General features: G+C 40.4%; 1 protein-coding gene across 4 annotated transcripts in view; it reads right to left on the reverse strand.

Moving 5' to 3' along the window:
• Positions 1-312: 312 nt before the first annotated feature.
• WDR89 (WD repeat domain 89) overlaps positions 313-21200 on the reverse strand; it is a 137154-nt gene continuing 116266 nt past the window's right edge. For all 4 annotated transcript variants that reach the window (XM_006142392.2, XM_006142393.1, XM_006142391.1 and 1 more), the window contains exon 2: positions 313-1846. In XM_006142392.2, coding sequence (XP_006142454.1) covers positions 654-1817 — 1164 coding nt within the window. In that variant the 5' untranslated portion in view covers positions 1818-1846 and the 3' untranslated portion in view covers positions 313-653. The remainder of the gene's footprint in view (positions 1847-21200) is intronic.

Genomic DNA, 21200 nt, shown 5'->3' on the forward strand with positions numbered 1-21200 from the left:
AGAAAATAATCTGATTTGATTTTATAATCAGTAAAGATAATTTAAAGTAGAAAAAAGCCCCGAGCTTAAAAAACACAGCCAGGGCCGGCTACAGTGGTATAACCAATAGGCACCACTGTGTGATAATGGAGCCATACAGGAGGCTTGGGTTCAGATCCCTGTCCACCTGAACACATGGGGCACAGCTACACATGCCTATCATTCTGGCTGGCAGAAGGATTATAGTGTGGAGAGACCATGTCAAGGATTCCTGTTTCTCTCTTCCACAAAATAAATTAATTAATTAAAATAAATGTAAAAACATACAATAAACACAGTTGAAACTTTTTTTTTATTAAATCTCACCAGCTATCTACTTCTTGAAAGTCCTTACCATAGCTATTTCTTTAAACCCATACACTAACTCAACAGACGGGTTTTTAAAATGAAGAATGTAATTTTACTTTCAACTCACTGATTTTATACTCAAGTCATGGTTTTAAAATTTTTTAGAATGCATGAAGACCTGAATTATACTTTTTTCAACATTTTTCCAGAACTGCTCACTAATGGGCTTATATTTACCTAAAGCTTTAAACAGATCTACCACAGGTAGCAAATTAAAATAATTACTTGAAATTATAAAATCTACCAAGTATACTTCTAATATAATATCACTGCTTTTTCTTTCTCTTATAAGAATCATTACTGTGAACTCGTACTCGCTGGTGCACAGTGGATGCTATTTTCATGCTATCTTTCTTGGTGAAGGTCTTTTCTATAGCTCCAGGTTTCCAAAGTAGCAACTGAGCATCTTCTCCTCCAGTCAGCCAAGAATCATCCCCTATGTTGTAACAGAAAGAACGGACAGTAGCAGCATGCCCTCCTCGAAGGCTAGTCACATGGACCAATCCTGATGTAGTACAGTTCATTATGTGAATTCTTCCTGTGTTGGTTCCTCCAATAACAAACAAACTGTCCATCCTCTCATGATACAGGCCACCAATCAAATAGTCCAAAATGCCTTCTTTCACATTGACTGTTTCTCTGACATCCTGGATGTTCAAACGTGTAACTGGTTCATCAGTATCCAGATGATTAAGATCCCACCAACAAAATCCCTCATCATGTGTCATGCAGTAAATCTGTTTATAATCCTTCCCAGACCAACCAATATAGCTCACTGATGAAACTGAGTTACAGGTTGTAACCAATGCATCCTCTTCATTATCCATACTAATATCAAATACATTTACCAGGCCATCAGTTGAACCTGAGACGATCATGTTGGGATTGCTCGGATGGAAACATACTTGAGTGATATCATCACTATGTGTCTCTGAATACACACCAAGTGGGTCTTTAGTAGTAGACAACTCTTGAGAATTAACTCTTGCATCCCAAAATACCAATAATGCATCATCATCAACTTTTTCTGTACCAGCACAAATGATATGATCATTACAGTTGATATCAAAACTAATAAAAATATTGGAAGGATATCCCTTGAATAGCTGAACAGGTTTATCACTGGCTAATCGAGCATCCCAACATTTCACAGTGCCATCGCTACATGCTGAGTATACACGGTCACAGGAACTAGCAAATTTGACTCCATTAAGAAGTCCAGGATATGCACTAAATTCTCGTAGTACATTTAATCTTTCTTTATCATATATCCTGATTGATCCGTTAGAACATAAAACGGCAACCAAGCTTCCCTTTTCTGTTTGTGCTGTCTTTGATGTGTCTATGCCAAGCAGGTAAGTGGGCTCTTTAGCTCCTGAGGAACGTTGAACAATGTGCAGACTGGCAAATTGTTCCTCAATCTTCTCCATATCAATAGCAGCATCCAAAGGTAGTAAAACTGTAATAAAAACACAAAAGCTAAAATTAAACTCAAAGCTTATCTAAAATTCCAATGAAATAAAGAACACTGTTCTCTAAGGCCTGGCATAAAACAACAGAAATAAAATACACTGTAATATTTTAATCATTTTCTGACCATGATATAACTAAAACTCATTTATTGCTTCCTAATTCAAGCACTTTTTAATAATGAATTTACTATATGTACTTTATGCTAGTAAGAGAATTAAAAAACATGTTCATACTGTTTGAGTTCCTTTCAGTTTAAACCTAACTATTAGACCTACTCACAGTCCTCAACAGTGGCCAAGATCTCCACTTTGGAATCATCTTCTTAGGCCCCAGGCACCTTTTACAACTTAAGAATTTAAAAATAAGATACATAGGGGGAAAAAATGGTCCCCTAAAAACATCCACACCTTAATCTCTAAACCTGTGACTATGTTAAGTTAAAAGGCAAGGAGGAATTGAGGTTGCAGATGGAATTAAAGAAGCTAATCAGCCTAATTTAAGGCTGACCTTAAAATAGGGAGATTATCCTAGATTATATGGGTAGGCCCAATGTGATCACAAGTATCTTTAAAAGTGGAAGAGGGGGCTGGGTCCACAGTACAAGTGCTGTGCAGAGGAAGTGGCATCCCATGTGGCTGATCAGGGTTCAAGCCCCAGCCCTTCTGTCTTGATAAACATGTTAGGCACATCTATACATTCCCAGAATCCTGATGGAAGGAAGAACTAGAGGAAAAAGGGTTGCAGTGTGATCAAGCACCATTGGAAGGTGCTCCCTCTTGTATGCACATGCATCCTCCAGCATTGAAAAAGAAAGTGGAAAAGGGAATCCGAAGATGTTACTATAGAAGAAAGGCCCTGAGAGAGACACCGTTACTGGTTTTGAGATGGGTTCATAAACCAAGGAAAGTGGGTGTCCTGTAGAAACTGGAAAAGGCAAGGAAGCACTCTCCTCCAGAGCCTCAAAATATAGTCCGGCTGACGACTAAATTTTAGCCCGGTGACATCCTTTTAGGGTTTCTGACCTCCAGAACTATAAGATAACAAACTTGTGTCGTTTCAAGCTACCAAATCCATAGCAATTGGTTACAGCAGCAATAGGAAACTAATACAATAGAGGTCGCTGGTATAGAATCCTGAAGAAGTGTTTTGCAGGCAGTAGCAGCTTGCAAGTGGCAGAACTGGAATTTAAAATGTAAGCATTCTGGCTTAAAGGATGTGACCTTGACTGCTACACGTGATTGTCTCTGCATGGTAGGTTGTATGTCGAACAAGTTCAAGGCCAGAAACATATATATGTCTAGTTACTTTATCACAAATTTTTCTACTGTGCTTCTCACCAATGAATATTCTGGCCTGCCTCACAAGTGCACATTTTCATTCTTAAAATGATTTTTTTTTTTCTGTTGCTTTAGTGATATCTTTTTAAGCATCTGTCTTTTCATCTCTAAAAGGAGAAATGAATACTAACTCAAGAGCTGTTGGGAGGATTAACTGAAATAACACATATAATGTGTTCTACACAGTGTCTGGCATATCATAGCATGTATTCAATAAATGTATGTAAAAAATTGACAGTATCACCACCAACACCACATGAGGGAGAATTTAGATCAGAGTGGCTCCAAAGAGCACAATTAAACCAATGGGGGGGGGAGTTGGATATAGGTTCAAAACAGAAATAAACACTTTCCCAACTTAAATTATTATTTTCTTTATTTTATTTTTTTAGGTTTTTGCCATAGGATATGTGTGCTCACCAGAGAGAGACAGATGGAATGTCAGAAATCACTCCCCGGTGGTGGATGGCCACTGTAATCCCCTCTCCTCTTAAGATTTTGGGCATCCAAAAACACACTCCCCAGCATGATTTTTAAGCCGCCAGATCCAGGACTCAAACTGTGCTCAACTATGTGGGAATCCAGTGCCTCAACCACCACTCCACCTGCTGGCCCCAAATTTAGAATATTTTAAAAATTACAAAAACAGTGAAAGAACAGTGCAATGAACAAGCACTTCACAGCCTACGTTCACCAATTGTTAATTTTTTGCCCTATTTGCTTTTTCTCTGTCTTTATACATACACAAGTTTGTTTGTTTTGTTTTAATTTGCCAGAGGGTGCTAGCACTTGCCAGGAGACAGAGAAAGAGGAAGAGAGAGAAAGCACCTTCCATGGGAAATGGTCACATAACAATCCCTATTCCTTCCCCTCTCCCTCCATTCAGGATTTTGGGCATGCACACATGCCCAGCCTGCTTTTTTTTTTTTTTTTAAAGCCTCCAGGTCTAGGACTCAAATGGTGGTCAGCCATGCAGGATCTAGCTCCCTTAACCACCAGTCCACAGGCTGGCCACACACATTTATTTATCTGATGAACCACTTGAAAATTAATTGCAGACAAAATATCACTTCACAAATATAGAACATAAGAGCACTTCCCCAACCTTTTCTCATAACACTGAACATTTAAAACAATTTTTAAAGAATTATTTAATTTAATTTATTTACTTATTTTAATTTGACCAGAGAGGGGCAGAGGGAGAGAGAGAGAGAGAAAGTGAGAAAGCAAGCCACCAGGTCTGAAACTCAAACTGTGGTCAGCCGTGTGGAGTCCAGCACCCTTAACCACCATGCCAGCCCCTTAAAATTTTTTCTTAATTTTTTCCATGAGAGAGAGCATGCGCCCATCTCCAGAAAGATCCTCACAGTGCAATTCATCCCCAGCTCCACCCAGCCCTGGATCACAGCACACACGTGCCTGAGTAATCAGAAACTCTCCACACATGAACTGAGAGCCTTTCCATGTAAGTCTGGTAGAGAGTAATACCTTTTACTACTGTGCCTCTATTTGGCCCTGACATTAAATATTTTGAAAAGCCCAGGCCATAATGTCTTATACACGTTCCACATTTGGGATTTGTTTGTTTCCTCATGATTAGATTCCAGGTAAGCATTTTGTGAGGGATACTATTATGTGATTGCATCACATCAGGGAGGGATGTAATACCAAGTCTGATAACTTGCTTAAAGCAGTACCTGCTTAAAGCAGTACCTCCATGAAAAAGGTATTAACACCTTTGTCCCTTTGGAGTTGGTAAGTAATCATGGAGTATTATTTTAAGGCCATATGATATCCTATCTACCAATAATTTTTCACCCAAAGTTTCATTGATTTTCCTTGCCTGAATCAATGATTATGTTGGGATCTGAAAAATAGTCATTTTCTAATTCTATTATTCTTTCCACCTTAACTAGCATTCCTCTATAAAGAAGAGCTTTTTCCCTTCTCTGAATGTCACTAAAAAATTATGATCATTTGGTTTTTGACCAGCTCTGTGGGATATGCTGCCTTAACCACCAGGCCATGGAGATGGCCCAAGAAATTATGATTTTTAAAAATAGTGCATTACTGGGGCCAGCTGTTGACACAATGGCTATGTCACTGGACTCCCATGTAGTCAACCACAGTTCGAGTCCCAGACTGGTGGCTTAAATTCATGCTGTGTGTGTGTGTGTGCATGCCCAAGATCCCAAGAGGAGAATGGAGGAGTAGAGATTGTGGCGTGGCCATTCCTCCTGGGGGTGATTTCTTGCTTTTTCTCTTTCTGTCTATCTTTCTGGCGAGCATGTGTGCCCTACAACATAAACAAACCTCTCAAAAAAAAAAAAAATTGTGCATTACAGGGCCAGCAGGCAGTGTGGTTGGTTAAGACACTGGACTCCCACATGGCTGACTGGTTAGAGCGCCAGACCCGACAGCTTGAAAATCATGCCAGGCACAAGTGCATGCATGCTCAAAATCTAAAGAGAAGAAGGGTGGAGAATGGAGAAGGGACTGTGGGGTGGCCATTCCCCCCCAGAGGGGGGATGCAAAGGACCCCAAGGCCCTACAGGATGGTACAACTATAAAAATGAAAAAAGTCTGAGGCCTCCGATCACCACATGAAAAGGTTCTCTGCTGACCAAGAAAACCTACACTTGACTGCAACAGTCAACCAACTGTACACATCTGAAACATGTAGTCTAAAAACCCCCAAACAGAACACCAGTCTCTAATAATATGCATCTTTTCAAAGCAACTAAACTCAAAAGTGAATTGTCTCAAACCAGAATCTCTTGTTGTCACTACATTAATTTCAGCAACTTCTTCCATTTTATTTTGTGTATTAAATCTAAGTTCAACTAAATGTAATACTACTTAGAGAAATGTATGATATACTATCTCATTTTAATAAATTATTTGTTTTTATTTCTGCATACTTCTATCCATCCTGTTTATATGCACTGAAGTCTCTGAAATAAAGTTCATAAAATATATTTCAAAGTACATGGACACAGTGTGTCTGTGTGTCATCTCCTTCTTAGTTCTTTTCTATATTGCTGAAATTTTAAATGATAATAACTTTATAACAACCCTGTAAGTACTATTACAACTGTTTTACTAATCAGAAAAGCTGCATTCTGGACTCAAAGCATTTTTGTTCCATAGCTTCTGCTATTAATTCCGATACTATACTGCCTCAAGAACAAGTATGTATCGTATTTTTTTAAAATTATTGATTGAATTTATTATTATTTCTTAATTTGCTATAGGACATGTGTGCTAGCCAGAGAGAGAGAGAGAGAGAAAGAAGAAAGCATGCAGAAAGGTGCAGGATCCGAACCACAACTGGTCATGTGGGAGTCCAGTGCACTAACCAACATACGTCCTGTTGGTTCCCTGAATTATACTTTACCAAATAGTGCTTAGTTTAAAAACTAGGTTGCCTGTATATACACATATGCCATTAATTTCTGTTTTGCTTTCTTTCTTTCTTTCTTTTTTTTTTTTTGAGAGGTTTTTGCTATAGGGCACATGTGCTTGCCAGAAAGACAGAGAGAGACAGAGACACAGAAAATGAGAAATCACACCCCACCGGGGGATGGCTATGCCACAATCCCTTCTCCTCCATTTTCCTCTTGGGATCTTGGGCATACACGCACACATGCCCAGCGTGAGTTTAAGCCACTGGGTCTGGGACTCGAACTGCAGTTGACTACATGGGAGTCCAGAGACATAGCCATTACACCAACTGCTGGTCCCAATTAATTTCTTTTAAAGAATTATTTTATTTAACTTTGTTTATTCATTTATTTATTTTCATTTTGACCAGAGAGAGACAGAACAAGAGAGTGAAAGAAAGAGAGAAAAAGTGAGAAAGTAAGCCACCAGGTCCAGACTCGAACCACAGTCGGCCATGTGGGAGTCCAGCACTCTTAACCACCATGCCACCTGCTGACCCCATGTCATTAATTTTTTTTACAAGGGAAAAATATTTTACGTGGGGAAATTTTTTGTTTTTATAAGAGGAAAACATCTGGAAGCAACAGCTGCTAATATCTAATGTCATACTCCAGTGGCAAGGCCAGTGGCAAACATGAAAAATCTGATGTTGGCCTCAAAAGCTCTACACTAGACACTGAAGAGAGCTATTATTTATCAAACCTTTTTTTGGAGGGATTTTTGCTATACGGAGTGTGTGCTCACCAGAGAAACAGAGACAGAAAGCGAGAAATGCCACCCTGTGGGGATAGCCACATTGCACTCCCTTCTCCTCTATTCTCCCCTCAGGATCTTGGGCATGCACACACATATGCCCTGCGTAAGTGTTAAGCTGCCAGATCAACTAGACAGGAGTCCAGCGACACAACCATTACACCATCTGCTGGTCCCTATCAAAACTATCTACTACCAGCTGACCTGATGCAAAACTGCATAGAGGAAGCTGAAGAATCTGCTTATACACATTTCAGAAAAACTAGATAAATAGGAATAACCATTTACATACATCCTGGAGGAAATAATACCTTGGCATAATGAATAGACGTGGTTTTGCTTTAATCGACTCCTTCCCAGAACATTTTTATATCCTATTCAGAAAAATTTGTTTGTATGTTTTAAACTAACACAGAATTGGCTTTAAAACATTTGTCAGAGAATCATTTGTTTTAAATTAGAAAGATGTGTTGAATATTTAATGGAAGGTATGCTAAATTGACATCTGCTACAACTCCGATATAATTTTAAATTTTGTATTCATTAATGACTGAGACTTAATGTCTTGTAAATGAATCCTGGTTAGTGCATCTGAATATGCTATTCTTATTCACATAACTGTTCAAGATATTGGTTGCAGCACATATGGCATCCCATGCATTAAATACACTGAAATTCTTAGGAAAAGAACAATTTTTAAAGAGCAGGAATCTGTTACCAAGGAAAAGGGGGAAGGGGAGGAAGGGAATGACACATACTTTCTCATGCAGTGAGAGATTATCTCTCAGATTCCAGATACAACATTCAAAGCATCTTTTTAAAAACAAAGACATTTTCCTCAATAAAATCTTGAGATGTCCAGTTTCTCGAGTAAACTCTTCTATTCAAAAGTCACGCTTTATAGTAAGTCTATGAATGTCCAGCTTCTTTCAACAAGAACAATTAATGGCTTTTTCCTTTCTGAATAACCAGCTGGCTAACCAGAGAGAAAAACCATCTATTCCAGGATGTCTTGATTTGGTACAGTTATAAGCAATATGGAATAATCTAATTCTTGAAGTGGTACTATATGTTTACTATTCCCTCTTTTCTAACTCTGAAAAGATGCTTTAAAAAATTAAGCAAATGTTCTCCTTAATAACTGTAAAAAAGGGGGGAAACTACAGAATGATATTAGCATTACCAAAGAGCCAACTACTTGAATATTATGTATGTTACAGTTAGAAATTAATAGGCTCTAACAACATTAAATCTACTCAAAAGTCTTAAAGAATTACCCTATTCAGGCCAGCCAGGGAGTGATAAATTAAGGTGGCTGGATCCCAGATGGCTGACTACACTGTTCCCGGGATAGTCAGGACCCGGTGGCTTAAGAAACACATCAGGCACAGATGTATGCATGCACATGTCCAAAATCCCCATAGGAAGAAGAGCTGGAAGAGAAGAGATTGTGTGTGACCATTCTTCATAAACAGTTACTTCTTGCTTTCCCCCATCTCTCTCCATGAGAGCACACACCCTGTGGCCAAATTAAAAAAAAAAAAAAAAAAGAGGGAAAAAAAAGAGTTATCCTGGGGCCAGCAGATGGTGTAGCAGTTATGTTGCTGGACTCCCACATGACTGATAGTGGTTCAAGTACCAAACCTAGTACTTGAACTCATGCCGGGCACATGTTCATGCATGCTCAAGATCCCAAGAGGAGAATGAAAGAGAAGGGATTGTGGCATGGCCATCCCCGCTAGGGGTGATTTCTCATTTTCTGTTTCTCTGTCTCTGTCTCTCCAGCGTGTGAACGTGGTGCCCTATAGAAAAAAAAAAATCTTTCTTAAAAAAAAATTAAATAATTCTTCAAAAACAATTTTTTTAAAAAAAAGAACAAAGTGAGGGAACGAGCAGTTAGCGTAATGGCTATGTCGCTGGACTCCCACGTAGTCGACCACGGTTTGCATCCCGGACCTGGTGGCTTAAAACTCACACCGGGCGCATGTGTGTGCATGCCCAAGATCCCGAGAGGAGAATGGAGGAGAAGGGATTGCAGCATGACCATCCCCTCTGGGGGGTGATTTCTTGCTTTCTGTCTCTATGTCTCTCTCTGTCTGTCTGGCGAGCGCACACGCCCTATAGCGAAAACCTCTCCAAAAAAAAAAAAAGAACGAAGTGGATTCACAAAGAACAAAGTCCTGTCCTCATGGAGGGCAGCAGCAAGATCGACAGCTACACAGGCAAGTAATTAACTATGATGAAGTCAGTGATGAATGTTACAAAAGATTACATAGGGCAAGAAAAATGAGGTTTTAGAAAAGGCCTTTTAGATGCAATCATCAGAAATGACTGTCGGGATCAGCAGATAGCATAATGGTTACACTGCAGGATTCCCATGTAGTTGACCACGGTTTGAATCCCAGACCCAGCAGCTTAAATCTTACACTGGGCGCGTGTGCATGTATGCCCAAGGTCCTGAGAGGAGAATGGAGGAGAAGGGATTATGGCCATGGCCATCCTGGGTAACTTCTTGCTCACTGACTGTCTCTCCAGCAGGTACATGCACCCTATGGCAAAAATCTCTCTCTAAAAAAAAAGAAAGAAATGATTGTCACCATGAGGTGACATTTGAGCTGACACCAAAACGAAATCCTGGAAACTATAGTGGGGCAAGAGCCTGGTCAGAGGAAATACAGCAGGGGGTTGGTGCACTGAAACTTAGAAGAAAAAAAGAGTGGTGTAGAAGAGGAGGTGAAAGAGGCAACTAGAGCCAAGTCAGAGCTGTTCAGGCCATGGTAAGAATTTGAGATTTGGGGGCCAGCTAGTGGCATGGTGGTTATGGCAACCATATCCCAGATGGCCAATTGAGCAGTTCAAGTCCCAGACCTAGGAGCTTGAAAAACACACATGGTACATGTGTGTGCATTCCCAAAACCCCAAGAGGAGAACAGAGGAAAGGGTACTGTGCTGCGGCCATCCCCACTGGGGGAGTGCTTTCTCACTCCTCAACCCTATTTCTCTCTCCAGCAAGTGTACTTGTCCTGTAGCAAGTTAAAAATTTTAAAAACTGAGACTTTATCCTCAAGTGAGAGAAAAAAGCCACTACAGGCTGACAGCAAGTGAGAAATACTGTGAATAAACTTCTGGCTAGTGCCTGGAGAAGAGACTTCAGGACAAGAGTGACTTTAGGGGTTAGAGGTTTGTGGCAAGAGATATGATGGTGAAGAGAAATGGCTTGATTCACATCATAATTATGAAAGAGGAATAAACAGAGGGTATGAGAAAAGGTGTCAAAAATTATTCTTGTGGGGCCAGAGGGTAGTGTATGGTTGGAGCACTGGACTCTCACATGGTTGACCACAGTTAGAGTCCCAGACCTGGTGGCATGAAAATCACACCAGGCATGTGTGCATAAATGCCCAAAATCCTGGGAGGAGAATGGAGGAAAAGGGACTGCAGTGTAGCCATCCCCTCAGGGGGTGATTTTTCCCTTTCCCTTTCACTGTTTGTCTATCTCCTGCAAGCACATATGCCTATGGCCATCCATAAATAAATAAATAGAGAGAGAGAAAGAGAAAGTGAGAAAGCAAACTGCCAGGTCTGGGATTTGAACCTCAGCCAGCCATGCTAGAATCCAATGCTTTTAACCACCATGCCACCTGCCAGCTCCCCCAATTTTTAGGTGTATTTTAACAAAGAAAAACATTTAAAGAAACAGAAAGAAAGAGTTCTTAGAAATTAAAGATAACAGAAATACAGAATTCTATAGAAGAGACAAAAGGCATAGTTAAGCAATGCTCTGAACACAAGCACAACAAAACAAAGAGAAAGAAAATAAAAGAAAATCAGAGGACTGATTGATCAAGGAAGACAACCATCCTAAAAGTGAAAAGTTCAAAAAGAAAAGGGAAGACAAAAACATGAGTGCCCAGAAAAAAGAATATATATATTTTTTAAATCCACCCAGACCAAGGTACATCTATCTTGAAATTTCAAAATGCCGGTGATAAAGATTCTATAACAGTCCACAGAGAAAATAGGTCTCATAAGAAGATAGGAGAATCATATTAGCATCAGAACTCTCAACAGCAACCCTAGGAGAAAAATGAAATGATGCTTTCAAAATTCTGGGTCAGGCCCACCATGGTGGTACAAATGGGAGAGTGCCACCACATGGTAGCTGGGGCTAACTGGGAGACCCAGGTTTGGTTCCTGGCCCCGCTTAATCAGGTCTGGCATTGTGGTGCACCTGTGATCCTAGCTAACTAGGAAGCTGGGGCGGGAGGATTGTGACATAGCAAGACCCTGTCAAAAAAAATCTCTCTCTTTATCCCTTGCCTTCCCACACTTTCACATGCTCCCTCTCAATAAAAACAAAACCAAAACCCAACCTAGACCGAGATAATTTCTAACCTAGAATTATTTTAGCCAGTCTCAAATGTGGGTGCAGGACAAAGGTAATTTATATAAGAAAAAAGAAATTGAGAAGGAAAATTACTCTGCTTCCACTATTAGTGCCACACTGAGTAAGAGTAACAACAGCTTTTAGCTGGAGAAGGAACAGGAGCAAAGAGAGAAACTCCCTATTTGGCACAGGTGAGTAGCCTGCTGAAACTGAGATTGGAACCTAGACAATGAGAAAAACCTTCCAGCACCCCAGACCGGACACCAGGCACAATACAGTAGCAGCTCACAGTCGAAGGAATTTGAAGTCTGTGGGATATACGGTAACTGGTGAAACAACAAAACCAATGCTGGGTTAGACTGTTCAATCCTTGATATTCACAGTTTGAAAAAAGCACACAAATGTCCATTTCTAAGGTTAAGTGTCATTTATCTCAGTATCTATTGTTCTTCCACAAATGATGCTCAGAAGAGTTCAGTTAGAGAGCAAGAAACATAAGCAACACACACACACAAAACCAACAAATTGTCAAGAAACGAGGCAATAAACAAAACAGACCCAGAGATCATCCAGATTATGGACTTTAAAATAACTATGAACTGACTATTTTAATAAATATAGAAAACAACCAATGCTGGCAAGAATGTTAAGATACTGTCAGACAGCACAGAAAGCCATTATGGGAAACAGAATGGAAGTTCCCCAAAAAATTAAAAATAGAGCTACCATATGACCTCGCAACTTCACTACTGTGTCCATATCCAAAGGAAAGGAATCAGTGTTTAGAAATATCTGTACTCCAGTGTTCATTACAGCATCATTCAAGATATCAAGTCAAGGTATGGAGTCAACCTAAGTGTCTATCAATGGATGAATAGATTTTAAAAAAGGCAATACACACAAACACTGAGAAAGTGGAATCCTATTCGGCCTTTGAAGTGAAAGAAATCTTGTTATTTATGAAATGGAAAAATGTGGAGGACATTATGCTAAGTGAAATAAGTCAGGCACAGAAAGATGATCTCACTTACATGCTTAATCTTAAAGAGTCAAACCCATGGGACCAGCAGATGGTGTAATGGTTACATCACTAGACTCTCATGTAGGTGACTGCAATTTGAGTCCTAGACCCAGCAACTTAAAATTCATGTCAGGTGCAACTCACAGCAAGATCCCAAGAGGAGAATGGAGGAGAAGGAATTGTGGCATGGCTATCACCCTGGGGGTGATTTCTCACCTTCTGTCTCTCTGTTTCTCTGGTGAGCACATGTACCCTAATAGCAAAAATCCCTCTCTAAAAAAAAATCAAATCTATAGAGACAAAAATAGAATGGCAGGACCAGCAGGTGGCATGGTGGTTAAGTTGCTGGACACTCCCACATGGCTGACCACGGTTTGAGTCCTGGACCTTGTGCTTGCTTTCTCATTTCTCTTTCTTATTCTCTCTCTCTCTTTCTGTCTCTCTCTGGTCAAATTAAAATGAATAAATGAATAAATAAAAATTTAAAAATAATTTTAAAAAATAGAATGGTGGTTATCAGGGAGGAGGGGGGACTGGGAAAATATTGATCCAAGGATATAAAATTTCAATTAGACAAGAGGAATAAATTCAAGAGATCTACTGCACAACATGGCTAGTATTGTTAACAACAATGTATTATATACCTGAAAATTGTTAAAAGAGTAGATTTTCATTGTTCTCATCCCCCCAAAATGGTAGGTATGTGAAGTAAGATATGTTAATTGGCTTGATTTAGCCATTCTACAATGTATACATATATCAATACATCATGCTATACATATACAACTTTTATTTTAATAAAAGAAAATAAAAATTTTAAATAATTATTTAATTTTATATACTCATTCATAATTTTAATTTGGCCAGAGAGAGAGAGAGAGACAGAAAGTGATAAAGCAAGCCACTAGGTCCGGACTCAAACCGCAGTCGGCTATGTGGGAGTGTCTAGTGCCTTAACAATCAAGCCACCTGCTGGTCCCAATTTTTATTTTTTTTTTTGAATCACTTATTTAATTTTATTTATTCATTCATTTATTTTAAATTGAAGAAAATACTTTTTTTTTTTAATGTGAAGAAAGTGGAATCTTCATACACTGCTGATGGGAATGTAAAATACAGCAGCCTATATAGAAAATAGTTTGGCAGGTGTACAGTTAAACATATGTTTTTGAAAAAACTTGTACATGCATGCTTAAAGTAGCATTATTCATAATAGCCAAAAAGTGGAAATGACTCAATGCCCACTGCCCAATGAATGGATAAACAAAATGTACTATATGTATCCATAAAATGGAATACTTTTTAGCTATAAAAAGGAATGAATTACTGATACATGCTATAACTGGAGTGAATCTTGAAAACATGATTGTAAGTAAAAGAAGTCAGACATTAAAATGACCATATATTGTTTCTGAAGCATTATTCATAATTGTGAAGACACTGAAATAACCCAAGTGCCCAATAATTGACTAGATTAAAAAAATGTGGCACATGTATACAATGCAATACTATGCAGCCATAAGGAACAATGAGACCCTATCATGTGATTCAAAGTGAACAAATATAAAAGACTTAATGCTGGGACCAGCAGTTGGTGGAATGGCTATGTTGCTGGACTTCCATGTAGTCAACTGCAGTTTGAGTCCCAGACCCGGTGGCTTAAACTCACACCGGGCGCGTTTGTGTACGTGCCCAAGATCCCAAGAGGAGAATGGAGAAGGGATTGCAGCGTAGCCGTCCCCCCTGGGGAGTGATTTTTCGCTTTCTGTCTCTCTTCCTAGCGAGAGCACACACCCTATAGCAAAAACTTCTCCAAAAGTAAAAGAGTTAATGCTATATGAAGTAAGCCAGACTATGAAAGCAATAGACTGTATAGCCCCATTCAATACGTACCAAATGCCTGCACTCTACGGCAGAAATCACAAGATCCAAAGATGTACTAGGAGGATGGCTGAAGACGCTAGAGACTACAAAGGAGGCAGGTGGACAGTAAAGGATAGGTACAAGGGGTTTAGGGAAAAACAGACACAAAACGTAAAGGTCTCTGTTTAAAAAAAAAAAATCACTGGGGCCGGCAGGGGGGCTGGGGGTTAAAGGGGCTGAATTCCCACATGGCTGACTATGGTTTGAGTCCCGAATGTGGTGGCTTGCTTTCTCATTTTCCCTTCTCTTGCTCTGTCTCTGGTCAAATTTAATAATAATAAATGGAATTCAATAAATAAATAAATAATTCGTATCTATATCTATTTCTATATATCAATAGATATAGATATACCATACATGGGCCAGCAGATGGCACTGTGGTTAAGGTACTGGACTCCCACATGGCTGATTGTGGTTTAAGTCCTGGACCAGGTGGCTTGAAAATCACACTGGGCACGTGTGCATGCCTATAATCCCAAGAAAGATGGAGAAGGACTATCCCCCATCACTTGGGGGGGGGGGCAAAATTTTCACTTTCTGTCTCTCTGGTTAACTCATGTACCCTATGGCCAAAACCTCAACAACAAAAATCACATATTGTATGATTCTATTTGTATGAACTATCCAGAAGAAAATTTAAGAGATGGAATGTAAATCAGTGGTGGCCAAGGGGTAAGGGAAGAGGGAAGTTGGGAGTAACTATTAATAGGTGTGGGGGTCTCTTTTTTAGGGTGATGAAAATGTTCTACAATTAGTGATGATGGTTGTACTACACTGTGATATACTAAAAACCATGTAACTGTACACTTATATTTTTAAAGAATTATTTTATTTAACTTTATTTACTTATTTTAATTTCACCAGAGAGGGACAGAGTAAGAGAAAGAGAGAAAGAGAAAGTAAGAAAGCAAGCTGCCAGATCTGGGACTCAAACCGCAGTTGGCCATGTGGGAGTCCAGAGCTCTTAACCACCATGCCACCTGCCAGCCCCAACTATACACTTTAAAATGATGAATTTTATGTGAATTCTATCTCAAGTTTTTAATCGCAAAAAATAACTCCCATCCTATCACTAATATGTTAAAAGATCAAGTGTACAAAATTTGTGAACAGAATATTTCAGCAGAGAAGAAAACTATAAGAAATAAAACAAGCTGGGGGACCAGCAGGTCATGGATAAGGTGCAGGCCACTCCCACATGGCCAATCACAGTTAGGGTCCTGCACATGGGGCTTGCTTTCTCACTTTCCCTCTCTCTCTGTGTCTCTCTCTGGTCAAATTAAAATCAATGAATAAATAAAATTAAATAAATCTTTTAAAAAAAGGAATTCTTAAATAAAAAGAAATAAAGCAAACTAAAAAGTAGTAATAATAAAATTCATATAAGAGATATGGTCTCTCAAGGGGCTTATCAGTGGACTCAAAACAGCTAAAGAAAGAATCAGTGAACTTTAATATAGGGCAACAAGGGGGCTAGCAGGTGGCATGGTGGTTAAGGTGCTGGACTTCCACATGGCTAACTGTGGTTCAAGTCCTGGACCTGGCAGCTTGAAATTCACACTGGACACATATGCGGGAGTGCATGCCCAAAATCCCAGTAAGAGGATGGGAGAGAAGAGATTGCGGAGTAGTCATCCCCTTGGGGCTGATTTCTCACTCTCTCTCTCTCACCGTCTCTATGTCTATCTCTGATGAGCGCATCTGCACTATGGCAAAAACCTTAAAAAAAAAAAATATATATATATATAAACATATATAGGGCAACAAACAGTTATCCAAATGAAACACCAAAAGAAAAACAAGTGGGAAGTGAGAAGCAGGGGAAACAGAATCCACACAAGAGCATCCAAGTGCTGGGGGATGATATCAGCAGTCTCATGTACATGTATCTCAAGTAACACGAAGGGAAGAAAAAGCTTTAAAGAAATACTTTTAAAATAATAGGGCCCGCTGGAGGTGTGATAGTTAAGGTAGCTGGATTCTGCCTAGTTGACTGGGTGGCTGGATTGAGAAACACATGGGCGCACACATGCCCAAAGTCCTGAAAGGGAGGAGCAATGGAGAAGAGATTGTGGTGTGACCATGGGGGTGCTTTTACACTTTCTCTCTCATGCCCTCTGGCAAAATTTTAAAAATAAGAGAATAAAAAGAAAAAAAGACAGAGTGGCCAAGAACTTTCTAATATTGGGCTGGCTTGTGACACAGCAGTAACATGCTGCTTGAGAGAAGCCAGATCACATTTCATAACCACAGTTTAAATCCCCAGCCTGATCAGCCTGAAACAGGCCAGTCACATGCTCGAATGCCTAGGATCTGACAGGCTGGAGGACTGGACAAAGGTGACTGTGGCACAACTCAGCACAAATCTATTTCTCTTAAGACTTCCCTATTCCGGGCACTTCACATAAATGGAATCATACTATATGATCTTTTGTGTCTGGCTTCTCTCACTTAGCATAATGTTTTCAAGATTCGGGACCAGCAGTTAGCGTAATGAATATGTTGCTGGACTCCCATGTAGTCGACCGCGGTTCAAGTCCCGGACCTAGTGGCTTAAACTCACGCCGGGTGCGTGTGCGGGCGTGCCCAAGATCCTGAGAGGAGAATGGAGGAGAAGGGATTGCAGCGTGGCCTCTGGCAAAATTTTAAAAATAAGAGAATAAAAAGAAAAAAAGACAGAGTGGCCAAGAACTTTCTAATATTGGGCTGGCTTGTGACACAGCAGTAACATGCTGCTTGAGAGAAGCCAGATCACATTTCATAACCACAGTTTAAATCCCCAGCCTGATCAGCCTGAAACAGGCCAGTCACATGCTCGAATGCCTAGGATCTGACAGGCTGGAGGACTGGACAAAGGTGACTGTGGCACAACTCAGCACAAATCTATTTCTCTTAAGACTTCCCTATTCCGGGCACTTCACATAAATGGAATCATACTATATGATCTTTTGTGTCTGGCTTCTCTCACTTAGCATAATGTTTTCAAGATTCGGGACCAGCAGTTAGCGTAATGAATATGTTGCTGGACTCCCATGTAGTCGACCGCGGTTCAAGTCCCGGACCTAGTGGCTTAAACTCACGCCGGGTGCGTGTGCGGGCGTGCCCAAGATCCTGAGAGGAGAATGGAGGAGAAGGGATTGCAGCGTGGCCATCCCTCCTGGGGGGGTGATTTCTTGCTTTCTGTCTCTCTGTCTCTCTCTGTCTTTCTGGCGAGCACATACACCCTGTAGCAAAAACCTCTCAAAAAAAAAAAAAAAAGAAAAAAGATTCATGTATGGTTTGCCCTTTTGTAAAAAAAATTATTTCTCAAAAAGCAGAAGTTTTAAATTTTAATTAAGTCAAAATTTTCTTTTGGAGTGTGTTCTACTCTTTCTCTCATGTGTGTATGCACACTCTATATCATGAATAAAGGAAGAAAAGAATTTTCCAAAATTAGTAAGAGAAAATCCAGATTTAAGCAGTTCAAGGTTCTCTCTCTCTCTCATCTCCTTGATGCACTATAAACTTTAAAAAACAAATATAGATAAAATCTTGAAGGCAGTCAGATGTAAAAAAAAGGCATAATCAGAGGAACAAAGATAAGAATTATTACAGACTCTTGTCGAAAACTACACAAACCAGAAGACAGAGAGATGACAGAGAAAAGAATTCTACCCCCTAAACATACCTTTTAAAAAAGATGGGGCTGGGACCAGCAGTTAGCATAATGGCTATGTTGTTGGACTCCTATGTAGTCGACCACGGTTCAAGTCCTGGACCCGGTGGCTTAAACTCACGCCAGGCGCGTGTGCATGTGTGCCCAAGATCCTGAGAGGAGACTGGAGAAGAAGGGATTGCGGCATGGCCATCCCCCCGGGGGGTGATTTCTCGCTTTCTATCTCCCTATCTCTCTCTGTCTGTCTGGCAAGCATACGCGCCCTATAGCAAAAATCTCTCCAAAAAAAGGAAAAAAAAAAAAAAAGATGGGGCTGTCCCAGTGGCCTGGTAGTTAAGGGAACCGGATTCCCCATGGCTGACCATGTCATTTGAATTCTGATTCAAGCAGCTTGAAAAACATGTTAGGTACGTGTGCTTCTCTGTGGCAAATATACACACCAAGAGACAAAATTTTAAAAAAAGACAGTAACAGATTACCAGACAAACATAATCGAAAAGATTCATTACCAGCAGATCTGCAGAACGAGAACCAGAAATGTTAAGAAAGTTATTTAGGCAGAAGGTATATGATACCAGATGAAAATATGAATTGACACATTAGGGCTGGCCCTGTACGCAGTGGCTAAGGGCTGTGCCTAAGATCCCACATGACTGTGGTTCAAATTTTGACCCTGAGGCTAGTAGATGACACAGGGGTTACACTGCTGGACTGCCACATGGCCAACTGTGGTTCAAGTCCCAGATATGGTGTCCAGAAACTCATGCTGGACACATGCGCATGCATGCCCAAGATCTCAGGAGGAGAATGGAGAAGGGATTGAGGTGTGGCCATTCCAGTTGGGGGTTGATTTCTCACTTTCCCTCTCACTGTCTCTGTCTATATATATAAAAACTGGCTGCTTAAAAAGCACTCTGGGTACATACACATGCATATATGCATGTGTGTCCAGAATACTGACAAGAAGGACAAACAGAGGAAAGGGACTGCAGTGTGATCACGCCCCACTGGGGTGTTTTCTTTCTCTCACTTAGGTGAGTAGATGTACCTGCTGCCAATTAAAAAAAGAGGGAGAGCCAACAGATGATGTAGTAGTTTAATCACCGAACTCCCATGTGGTTGACCATGGTTCAAGTCTCAGACCCAGTGGCTTGAAACTCATGCTGGGCGCATGTGTGTGCGTGCCTAGAATGCCAGGAGGAGAATGGAGGAGAGGGGACTGCAGTGTGGCCATCTCCCCAGAGGGTGATATCATGCTTTCTGTCTCGCTGTCTCTCTCTGTTTCTCTGGTGAAATACACTCTATAGCAAAAATCTCTAAAAAATTTTTAAAAAGAAAGGAAGAGAAGGAGAAAGAAAGAGCACTGGAAGTAATAAAAATTAGAGTAACTTTCAGGCTTTAACAAATCTGTTTGCCCTTAAAGGGTAACTTTGGGGCCAGCCCATGGCCTGGTGGTTAAGGGAGCTGGATTCCCCATTGCCTACCACATGGTTCAAGTCATGGACCCAACAGCTTGAGAAACATGTTGACATGTGTGAGCGTGTGCCCAAAATCCCAATAGAGAGAGAAATAGAGAAAGGATTGTGGTGTGACCATTCCCCATGCAGGATGAATGGCAATGGACATTAGAATAGGTAGTTATCATTGGTGGCAATGACTACGGGGGGCATCTGAGAGGCTTCTATGGTGCTGGTAATCATCTGAGTGGTAGTGGCACAGATGTGTTCAGTTTGTAAACATTCACTGAGCTATACTCTAGATTTATAGGCTTTATAGGAGGTATATTTAATAAAAAAGTTAAAATAGGTGGTGCTACATTAAGGCAATGCTCTGCAATCTTGGACTTATGTGGCAAAGTCCTGGGTTTGCACCTCAAATTCTCCCTAAACATGACAGGTGTGCGCAAACATGCCGGGCTGAGGGGTGGACCACAGTGTAAACACCCTGTTAGGGGTGCCTGGCTGAGTGATCAGGCTAGCTGAGGCTGAAGGCGGATCATAGTGTCAAGACCCTTGGAAGTGTCTATCTCTTTCTCATGTAAAATTTTTGGAGAGGTTTTTGCTATAGGGAGCTTGAGCTCCCAGAAAAAGAGAGACAGAGAGCAAGTGAGAAATCATCCCCCCAGGCAAAATGGCCACACCACAATCCCTTCTCCTCCATTCTCCTCTCTGGATCTTGGGCATGCATGCACACGCACCTGGCGTGAGCTTAAGCCACCGGATCTGGGACTCGAACCACAGTCGCCTACATGGGAGTTCAGCGACATAGCCATTATGCTAACTGCTGTTCCCAAAAACCTTTTTTTTTTTTTTAACAGACCATAGTTTAGTTTATTTTTAACACCCATCATGCCATGAATTCATAGGGAAGAGGTTCTAATAGCTCAGGCTCCTTTCCATTGGTTCTCACAAAGTGTGCTTCTCTGGGTGGGGCAGGCTGGCACTTCAGTTGAACCCAGGTACCCTACTCTTTGGTTTCCTTCATTTTCTGGTCATTTTCCTTTACATGTTTTAGGAAGCTAGTTTTAGGAATTTATGGCTGCTCTTAGAATGCTTAATATGCTCAATACAATTCTCTTGGCAAGAATCTTGCCCTTGTCTGTTTACGACAGTGCAAACAGCATGCTGGGTAACAGTGTAGACTCTTCCAGTTTTGCCTGGTAACATCTGTGCAGCATTCCTTTTTAAAAAACAGTACCTATTCTCTTGATGTCCACAATATCACCTTTCTTATAGATTTCTCATGTATATTGCCAAAGGAACAATTCTATGTTTTCTAAAAGGCCTAGAGAACACATATCAGGTGCCTCTCCTCTTTCCC

This window comes from Tupaia chinensis, unplaced genomic scaffold, assembly GCF_000334495.1.
Source record: "Tupaia chinensis unplaced genomic scaffold, TupChi_1.0 Scaffold000075_1, whole genome shotgun sequence".
In the NCBI taxonomy this organism is placed as follows: Eukaryota; Metazoa; Chordata; class Mammalia; order Scandentia; family Tupaiidae; genus Tupaia; species Tupaia belangeri.